Source organism: Mugil cephalus, chromosome 18 (assembly GCF_022458985.1).
Source record: "Mugil cephalus isolate CIBA_MC_2020 chromosome 18, CIBA_Mcephalus_1.1, whole genome shotgun sequence".
Lineage (NCBI taxonomy): Eukaryota > Metazoa > Chordata > Actinopteri > Mugiliformes > Mugilidae > Mugil > Mugil cephalus.
This window is the reverse complement of record NC_061787.1, coordinates 2,467,058-2,478,124: the sequence shown is the minus strand read 5'-3', so window position 1 is coordinate 2,478,124 and position 11,067 is coordinate 2,467,058. Positions and strand designations below refer to the sequence as shown.

General features: G+C 42.5%; 2 protein-coding genes across 2 annotated transcripts in view; one reads left to right on the top strand and one right to left on the bottom strand.

Moving 5' to 3' along the window:
- Positions 1-11,067, bottom strand: part of LOC124995607 (NACHT, LRR and PYD domains-containing protein 12-like) — a 1,019,357-nt gene that overhangs the window by 113,493 nt on the left and 894,797 nt on the right. The window lies entirely within an intron of this gene.
- plppr5b (phospholipid phosphatase related 5b) overlaps positions 9,557-11,067 on the top strand; it is a 29,139-nt gene continuing 27,628 nt past the window's right edge. Inside the window, exon 1 of the mRNA XM_047568137.1 lies at positions 9,557-10,095. Within this exon, the coding sequence (XP_047424093.1) occupies positions 9,892-10,095 (204 nt within the window). The 5' untranslated portion in view covers positions 9,557-9,891. The remainder of the gene's footprint in view (positions 10,096-11,067) is intronic.

Here is an 11,067-nt window from a genome sequence, read left to right as displayed (position 1 = left end):
TCACGCTTGGACTCAGTCCAGATAATCTCACAGAACCACAGAAAAAACACATCCAACATAAAAGCATATGAATCAGGAACACTTGGATATAAACTACCAGCAGAAGGATGAGAGATAATTATCATTTCACTCATCCGACAGCCTACTGATCATCAGATACCATCAGCAACTCAAGTTCAGAACCTTGGATCACGATGGAAAGAAGCATTACAGACAAGGCTACAGACAACATCACCCCATGACTTACAACAGTAATATGAACACACCTCCTTAATGCATGCACATAACAGACTCAGAAACAGTTGGAGGAATATCTGAAAGATCTGAAAAATCTGAATGTTGTTGTTTACCCCCCTTTAAACTCCACAGACCCCGATCTGACAGAGGGATGTGTTAGAATGAGCTGGATTCCATGGAGAACCCGGCACTAAATCCTGAGGGCGTAAAGGATCTGATGCCAGTGTCCCCACGGGACGACCTCAGGGGACCCGTGTCTATGCACTGATGCAGAAATGAATTAAAAACTAAATGCAGAACATATTCGACATTTGATTCCATAAACCAACACTGCAGATATAATAGAAACATACACTCACTTGCCACTTCATTAGGTACACCTGTTCAATGTTTGTCAACACAAATACCTAATCAGCCAACCAGATGGCTGCAATTCAGTGCATTTATTCATGTAGAGGTGATCAAGACAATTTGCTGGAGTTCAAACTGAGCATCAGAATGAGGAAGAAAGGCACACTTTAGGCCCCTTAGTAAAAAACTGAGCATGGTTTAAATGCCACAGTCTACCTGAGTATTATTGCTGACCATGTCCATCCCTTTATGACCACAATGGACCATCTTCTGACGGCTACTTCCAGCAGGATAATGCACCATGTCACAAAGCTCATATCATCTCAAACTGGTTTCTGGAACATGACAATGAGTTCACTGTTCTCCAATGGCCTCCACAGTCACCAGATCTCAATCCAATAGAGGAACCTTTGGGATGTGGTGGAACAGGAGATTCTCATCATAGATGTGATCAGATATCAACTGTGTGATGTTATCATGTCAATATGGACCAAAATCTCTGAGGAATGTTTCCAACACCTTGTTGAAAGTCTGACATGAAGAATTAAGGCAGTTCTGAAGGAAAAAGGAAGCCCAACCTTTTACTAGCAAGGTGTACCTAATAAAGTGTCCGGTGATTGTATATTTAGACTTGTATGTGATACAGACAGGTGGATTAGTACTTTACTAACTCTCCCTGACTCCTCCATTTGAAAACACCATAGCTCCCAGTCTAATAAGTATTTGGTTGACATCTGAAACAAGCCGGTGCCAGTGCAGTTTCATTCAGTATTCTCAGAAATCCTCTTGTCACATTCTCTGGAGTGTCTAGTGTCTGTCATCAGTCTTTAACGTCTCAGCTTTGACACTTTAGCTGCTCTCCTCCGTCTCCTCCTGCTGCTTCCTGATTGGTCCGGTAAATGGACACCACTCGCTCACTGAGCTGGAGTGTGTCTGTGTGAACAGGACTCCTGTTACTGCTCCTGACACAGACAGAGGTAGTGCTGCCTTCACAGTCCGCCATGAGCTCAGACATCTGAATGGTCCGAAACACAAGACTCTGTGTCGTGTGTTAGGTTAGGAGAAGATATCAGCAAATACAAAACAAATGTTGTGAAATGTCAATTCTGTCAGGACAAGATCGGAAACTACTTCAATATGTGGAAAAATGTGAAGTAACAAAGTCAACTATAATTAACTGACATACATTCTAATAAATGCATTTAAAAATAAAGACATTTTCTAGAAAAAAAAACGTGTGGGGGTTAAATGTGTTCCTCTGGGAATTTTATTTTATATTAAAAATGACTGTAAATCGTTCATGTTTTCCTCAGCTATGTATTCATTTAACCGTATGAATCCTCTGCTCATCTTATTTCCGATATTACATGAAGGCAACACACATCCCAGGTAGCCCTCAACCGCGCATGCGCCGTAACTGCGGTAGCCCCAGTGAGACCTATGAAGTGAAGAGCTGTGAACTGGAGGAGCTCGGTGTTCTCCATGTTAGAGGAGCGTTTCCTTTAGAGCTTTAACTGGCGCCTTTTTAATTTATTTTATTTTATTTTATTTTATTTTATTTTATTTTATTTTATTTTATTTTATTTTACTTTATTTTTTATCAGAGCCCACTGATACTCCAGAGAGGCTCTAAGAACTTCTGGATCTGTCCAAGGTAGGAGAGGAGTCTGAACCCCTCATCCTTCAGCTGCTGTCCCACTAAAAGCTTTCTTTTCAGCTCATGTGTGTGGCCTTTAAAATGACACTTTATCTGGGTCACACTGACTTAATGTGGGAAATACAGAGACACATTGTAAAATAATTAAAGGAGGCCTATTTGACGTGGCTTTCACTGTAAACCAGGCACGATCCTGTCCAGTAAAGGACACAACTGTCCCCTCCACTACTGTCACCTGCTCTTTATACTCTCTAGTTAGAGGATGTTTGTGTTTCATTGGCTCCTGAAACAAGGCTCAAATGGACTCGTAGAGTAGTAAAGTAGTCGTGTAGAGTTTCTTGAGGTTTAGATATGAACACCTGTGAGTGTAACTCATCAGAAACACCTGTGACCAGATACTTATATTATGCTTGTTATTACATGCAGATAGATATTAGAAGATTATAAGATCATAGTTTGATTGGTATACTTTGCATCAGAATAAACATGATTATTTAAACATGACTAGCTAATCAGAAGACATTTTACTATAATCATAAGGTATTTGAGTTTTTGTTGCTTAGATTTTGCTTTCTTCAAAGTAACCTCTTCTGACTTTAACAGCAGCACGGCATATATGAGGGGTATATGTATGCACACTCTCAATTATTATTATTATTATTTTTTTGTTTACACCTTTGCACTGAAAATCTTCTCGACTCTCAAAACTAAGCCCTTTTTTTCCTTTTGCTGACCTTTCTTTAACAATGATCTGATAACATTAATGTCCCCCTAAAGGTAAACTGATGATAATGGTCTAATAATGGTTCATGTCAATAAAAGGAAAGCGTGATCATGCAGTAAATACATCCCAGAATACATATAACTATGCTGGTTTTTGAGAAAGGCATCGTGAACAGAAACTTGAAGTTCCTTCGAAACTTTTGCCCTGTAGTGGATATAATCTAGAATAAAGTATATCTTTGTTTATTTTATTTACACATTTATACATTTATGTCTCTATACTTATACTACTTTTGCTGACTGTGGTTCCTCCTCTGTTGTTTTTTTTGTTTTTTATAGATAACTAAACCCAAACCAATTTTAAGCAGCAGCAGAGTAAAGAGCAAGAAGGTTATTTCTGAAATACACACTTTGTAAAAAAAAAAAAACTAAATAAAAATGGCTTAGGACATCACCTGTTCCACCCACTGCCCTCTGGGAGGCGCTATAGGTGCATCAAGAATAGGACAAACAGACTAAGAAGCTGCTTTTATCCCAGAGCCATGACCCTGCTGAATGGAAACATACACAAACTGCCAATAGATAGATTTATGGAATACTATTTACTATGCTCCTGCACTTTTACTTCATATATTCTGAACACATCCTCAGGATCATTAACGGCTGAATGCTGAATGATGGCGCCCATTACTTAGTGTTCAGTGTCTGGTTCTGATTTGTGATCGATCTGCACTGCGAAGGCTAAACTTTTAATTTTGTGGTGCTGCTGTGCAATGACAAGTGGGCAGGGGGGGGGTGAGACACAGGTGAAACTAATCAGCCACAAGGAGAAAACAATAAAACAATCAAAATGGGAAAACACAGGAAGGAACATAAGACACCAAACGCCAAAGAATGACTTTACAAAATAAATCAGGGAATAGAAAGAAAATGAAACAGGGTCACAGGAAAAATGAAACTCAGAACTGTTACTGTGAAGAGAATGGAGTTCTATATTGCCTCTGGTTTCCTGGAAATTTGCAGAATAACAGAAATGAGCTTCATTTTGTTGGATTTCTATGAGTCAAGGAGGAGCTGATGTAAAGATGCTGCACCACTAGAAATGAATCTGGTGCCACTCGTCAGCCTGTAATCAGTATTCACTGTCATCGACCAATCACACACGGGTTTAAGCTCTGAATTGTTCTGTCATATGAAGGAGATTTGAATAATGTGGCATCTTTGAGACTATTTTGGGGGGTTGTTCTGTTCTCTCCAGTCTAACCTGCTCCTGTTTTATTCTCTGTAGCTCGTGCTGATAAGAAAAAGGAGTCGACATGCCTCTAAAAAACCTGAGTAGAAAAGAGAGAAGGAAACTTTACACATCTCTGGCCAAGGAGGTAAGACTTGTTTCATGATGGTGACCATTTACTGCTCTGACTGGTTCAGCTGACATGTTTGTTGAGGTCGTACTCTAGATAGACTCCTTATATCCTTGGTTCCAAACCTAATGCACAAGGTTTTTCTGTCCAGAGTTCAGAGTTAGCTGTCATTTTGGGTAGACTACTTCATCATCTGCATCTCTGTGACTTCTCATCCTCTCTGCTGTTTGGAGGTCAGGGAGCTCTATCTATTCTAGATCTTGTCCCTGCAGCCAGAGCGTCAGTGAATTATGAGTGAAACGTGATTAAGATCAGACTGAAAACTTGGTATTGAAGTTATTTTGTGGTTATTAGTTTCATTGTCTTCTCATGGATCATGCGCCTGTTGTCCTCCTTGTTCCTGGGTCCAGCTTCCTTTAATAATGAGCATTCAGCTTCTTCTTAACCAAATATTAGATATTGTAAACTTCTTAGCGGAATCATGGGCAGTAGAGCACATAGTAGAAACATTAGAGACAATAGGAAGGTTGAGTTGTTTTGCTGTATTTATATTTTTTATTTTTTGATGCATAGGCTACTGCAGTGTATGTTTTCATTCTTGCTAAGGCTACAGCTGCAATGTAAACTTGCAATAAGCAATAAAAATAAAATAGGAAGACAAAAAAAAATCTATATACTCAATATTTACAAGAATAATAAACTGACTGAATATTAAGAATGAAATTGCAATGTACTGAATTCACAACCAAACAACCATGTGCAAAATGTGCAATGAGTTGAACATTATTCAGGTTGTGTACTGTTGTTGTTCCACCACTGGAGGGCGTAGCCTGTACGCTGCTTAGAAGACAGGAACGGAGTCAAGGTTAGAGACATGACTTCTGCTGGTTCCCTGAGAGGATCCAGAGACCTCCTGGTTACCGGTCGGTCTGGGGATTCTTGGAACTGGGAAATGTGTAGATTGACTAACTGATAAATGACTCGGTTTCCTGGGGAGGGTCGTTGAGGAACCGATTAGTCTGGATTAGACATCTAATGCTCTGAACACATCACAGAGGACACATCATGAGCCACGGACTTAGCAGGAACACGACAGCAGACAGAAAACAGAAGTGCAACAGAGAAAGGGCCCTCCATCCATCTTCATCCTGGTCCGTCTCTATCCCGTTACGTCTCTATCCTGGTCCTCCTGAACGAGGCCCTGAAACAGAGGGAGGTTATGTAAGTGGGCAGCAGGTTGACATTTAGAGGATGTTGAAGGGGGATGAGAGGTGAATGTGGCAGAGGGACTGAACGTATACGGTTCAAATTGAAGACACTGAGCGCGGCATTAATGGGGCAGGCCATGAAGTTAAGCTCAGCTAATAAGCCAGCCCACATCCGCTGACGGCTTCCACTGCTAAATCTCATTCAGGGAGTGTTTTATTTAAGCTGCTTTAGCCTGCCTGCCCTCACTGCTTCCTTTGCAACCCACCTCCACCCCAGCGCCTCCTTTTGGTGCTGTCTGTCTTAATCAGTGTAATTCGTGCGTCATTAAAGCTGCTCTGTGTCCACGGGGTCTGTGATCTCCCTGCCTTAGGCTTCACATGGAGCACTAGCGTACTAGTCCATTACTTTAACCTACTCCGTCCTGAAAGCAACAGAAGCAGAACAGAAGAACCCAAACAGGCCGGTACTGATATTATGGTTCAACTTTACTATCAGTGCCGTGACAGAGGGAGAGAGCTCACCACATGTTGTGGTATAACCATGCTCATTATGTGTTTATGTTAGCCATCGCTTTCCATCTTCCTTGTTTTACCTACCACACTCACCACAGGTTTTTGAAGAAACTAAAGGAGAAAAACACCCAATGTCATCTCAATATTAGGTAGTTATTTGTTTTAGCTTTTCCATAAACCAAAGCTACATCCCTGCAGCATCAGTCTTTTGTTTTAATGGAGGCCGGCTAGCATCAACCACATGACTTGGTAGGAAGGAAGGTAGGTAGTACGAGATCAGCTTTCAGTATGACTGATGATAAACTTTAATAATAAAGTCTGCTCAGGTCAACAACAAACACTGAACGCTGCAAAGTTTCCTGGAGACAAATCTTCCAGAGAGGGTTAGGGAGTTTATGGCAGCGTTGGAGGACCAGAACATTTCTGGAGTAGAAAACACAAGGTACGAGCTCCTCTCTCCACACTACATTAACTTAGACTGAAAGAAAGATTTATTGGACTGAATCCAGTCGACTCTAAGAGAAGACAGGAAAAGACAGGGACCAACTCCAGGACATTTAAGACCAGAGAGGGACTCATTCTGCTGTACATCTGTTGGAGTATCTGAGTAGTCCTCTGGGTCCTGGCAGCTCCTTTTCTCTTTTCTTTATCTACATGACATTTGTGTCACTCTCTCTTCTCGTCGCTCTGACTATGAATCATGGACCAGCATCCGACTTTATTTTCTTAGTCGCAAAGAACAGGAACGTTCATTTAAATTTCTGAGACTAATTTTGATCCCATTCACAGAGGAGGAGAACCCACGTCCCAGGACCGAGCACCACACGGTTCTTTCTCTTTTTTCTCATTGCATCTGAGCAGCAGCCGCCACCGGCACCCATCGCTCCTCTTTTCAGCGCTCAGAGCTAAACATCAGTCATGGCTTCCCATCTAAGTCGCTTCCCAGTTCCCCCTGGAGCCTCTTCCATGTAAGAATGTGGAGGCTTGGTGCTCTCCCTGACTTAAGTGAGCTGTACATGTCAGATCTGCGCTGTGGATGTACCACAGGATAGAAAGATACACCTGATGAGCAACTACACATCACAGCAGCTGGTCTGAAATTGACGTCCATGTCTCTCAGGGGTCAGACAAGCTCGGACGATCCACGTCCGTCTGTCCCCGTCAGTTCCGTGGTCGTATGCGCCGTCTGCTCCGCTCTGCAGTGATCTCAGAGAAACTAAGTTTTGTTCTGCGTTCATCTGTTTCAACCCTGACAACCGCCTGCTTCACGTCGACAAAGATTCAAGAAGACGAAGAGAAATTAATGGTAGGAGCTCTTTGATGTGACCAGGTGATTGCTGCCCTGCCCTTGCTGCCATAATTATTTTCATCCAGAAACAGTGGCCGCCTGCAGCAGCTGCCTTCAGATCAGTGGGCGCTAGGAAAGACATTGCATGAATTTCTTATGAAGTGTGACATGCCGGATGAGCCGGGGCGGCTTGAAGCAGGCTACTTTGAAGTTTGCTCCTTGGCTGCTTTGCCTTTTAATAAGAGCTGTTTATTCACACGCAATGATGAAATCTCTTGTGCTGCACTTGACTCGCCTGCAGAAACCAAACAGTCAATCAACACTTATTCCATAAACGCCAGTCACGTTCCTCTCTTCACGCCTCTGTTGTTTGACTTTGTGTAAAACTAAAATGAAGTGGATGGAGAGACGGATTGATGCGTGCGTCTGTGGACTGTATCTAGGTCACAGTGCCGCCTTCGGCATAATGGAGTAATAAAACACAATGTAAGCATTTCTCATATCTCCACCACATGACTATTTATAGACTCTCAGTCAGAATGAGGAATGTTTGTGTGGTTTAATGACACATAAGGAAACTGAGTGATTGAGGGCAGATTTCACTCTGCAGCAAACAAATAAACATATATGAGAGTAAACCATGTAGAGACACAGTCTCCTTTATTCTGATCTCTATGTTGCTCAAATATGTTTTTCTACAGTGGACTGTAATTTAGTTTTTTCTTGTAAGTGTTGGCATTTTGTTCTTTTTTTGGATTCCAACTTGTCTCTTTTTGATTCCTCCTCATTAAAGTTCTTTTGTTTCCTTTTGCTGCCTCCTCCGCGTCGTCCTCCGCATCCTCCTCCTGCCCTCTGTTCCTTTCCTTTCTAAGGTGTGACATCTGTACTGATACCAGATACAGCTGAATAATATATTCTCTGCAGAATAAACGTTTATTCTTGCTTCTCTTGTGCACATTTTCTCATCCTCTTCCTGCTTCTGTTGGGTCTACTTCTTTTTGATGATAACGTCACCTGTCCAGTTGCGTTCATGCACGAGGCCCACGTGCCCAACACTGTTTTTTTTTATTAATAATCACATTAAAGAATGATATATTTAGTCTGATATGAGTTTATGGTTGTAGAAACATGAATGAAAGAACAGTTGTTTCGGGGGGACATGTTGTACCCTGTGCTGTAGCCTGATGTGATGATCTGTACCCGCTGGTCTCCTGATGTAGGACTTTAATAGTTTCCTGCTGTACCAGAGCTTCTTTTCTTGTCTTCAGTTTTTTGTTCATGGACTGTCATAACTTTTACTCACAGTCTCCTCCACTGGGAGGATGATTGACCTTTCTACAAGTTCTTCCACCTCTGGATGAGGGAACGTGTTATTAAAGGCGACATATCGTCCTCAGTAGACCAGGGACTTTGGGACAGATGGACCTTCAGGTCTTCAGAGGACTCAGCTGTGATAAGACTCTGACTGCTGCCTTCAGCTCATCAGTCCTGGCCGCCCACACTGTAAAAACGAGAACTTAAATTCGTTCGTCCTACTCTTAACTTTACATTAACTGAACTATAAATGTATTTTTGGAAATATGAGTTTTTTTTTTTTTTTTTAAGTTTGACGTGTGACCCCTGGTGGTGGCTCCATGCAGCTCTCTGAGCATGCGCTGCGTAGCAAGAGGAGGCTTCCCGCATAAGAACAGGTGTTCTGGCTTCAACATTTACCCGCTCACTCGTTGCCTCTCAGCGAGAAGGTCTGGGTTCGAGTCCAGCTCGGGTCTTTCTGGGTGGAGTTTGCATGTTTCTCCCTGTGTCTGCGTGGGTTCTCTCTGGTTACTCCGGTTTCCTCCCACCCACCAAAAACATGCTCGTTAGGTTCATTGATGATTACAAGAAAATAAAATAAAAGAACAAAAACAATTGTTTTAACATTGTAAGTTCTTATTCACAAGAAAATCAAGTCATCCAAACAGAACATAATTAGTTGACAGAATTATACGTAGTTTGCTTCAAAACTTAAAAATCTATTGCAGACAGTTGCCTTAAATGTTTGACTTTTGCTTTTCATTTTAACTGTGCACCAGAGAGGAGCACATGTGCAGAGAGATGTGTGGACGCTCACATGTCTGTTAGAGAGGGGAGGAGGGAGGGAGGGATGCTGTCATCCTCTAATCTGTCTCCCTCATTGACACACACGCAGACCTGAGATCTTCTCATCTCTTACGCGTGCAAAGTCGCTGCTACCTCCCTCCTCTCTCTCTCTCTCTCTCTCTCTCTCTCTCTCTCTCTCCTCCTCCTCCTCTCTCTCCTCCTCGTTCCCTTTCTCTCTCCGTGTGCCTCCCTCCCTCTCCACACGTCTGTGGTCCAGGGCTGCAGCGGAGCAGAAGAAGCCTCAGTGACCGACAGAGGGGCTCCTCCTCGGGTACAGGCGAGCCGTCATGCTCCGGTCAGCGGGGGAGGGGGAGGTTACCGCTGAGGAGCAGGAGGAGGCTGGTTAGGAGAGGGAGACAGAGAGGAGGAGGCTTTAGTTGATGAATTAAATGTCTCTCGTTCTCCGCCTGCATCATGCTCTACTTCCAGCTGGTGATCATGGCCGGGACCGTCATGCTGGCCTACTACTTCGAGTACACGGACACGTTCACGGTGCACGTCCAGGGCTTCTTCTGCTACGACACCGCCTACACCAAGCCCTACCTGGGCCCGGAGGACAGCAGCGCCGTGCCCCCCGTCCTGCTCTACGCCCTGGTGTCCGGGCTGCCCACGCTGCTGGTGAGTCCCCCACAGCTCAGGCTGTCATTCATGTCATGATCTCTGGCTTCAGTTTTATCAGAAATAAAATGTCAAAAATGTTTTTTTAAAAAAATATGATTCATTCATCATAAATTAAGCAAATAATGATGTGTACGTGATGAGCTCAGATTAAATTCAGTCCCTCATGCATGAGCGGACACGTTTCATTTTTAAGTTGCTCCCACAAGCTGTTCAAGACATTTTGTGGCATTTTTCGTCAAAAAATAAGAAGCGAGATTAAACTTTAAGAGCCGGTATTCACCAAAGTCCACTTGTCTTTATACCGTGAAATATTAATACAAGTAGAAAACGCTTTATTAAAACACTATTATTTAATCATGTGAACTTTTAAATGTGATATTTATACCTTTGACAGTGTCATTCATTTTTTATAAAGTAGATGATCTCAGCTGGATGACGTACTGGAGACATTTATTCATTTACTGTATATTATACATAGAGATATATTATTTAAAACGGACATGTGGCTTAAAGTAAACCGAACACAATAGAATTCAGATGCTTCGTTGTATGTGAAATCAAAAGCAGCCGTCGGATGAATTAAGTTAGGATGGTGTCTGGAGCTCTGATGGCTTCCTGGTCTCCTCCTCTTAAAACACCAGACAGTTATATTCTTTAGGTTTGTGTAAGTCGTCGTTCCTCATTCGTTCCTCATTCGTTCCTCATTTGTTCCTCATTCGTTCCTCCCGTCTGAGCGTAGTTACCTGTCTGTTATTGGGACTTTTCCTTACGCTAACCGTGGAGTGCCTGGCACAACAGATCTAACACCATTCATCAGCATGAGCAGGAGGTTAGGACTGAATCAGCTGTCTGTTCACGGTTCATGAGTTCCACAGAGGATTTTCTTCTATTTTTGTTCTGAGTAAGAACAAATATATTAACATACAGGAGAAGACATTCATGAGCTGAGGCCCAGTGGATTTAAGAGCA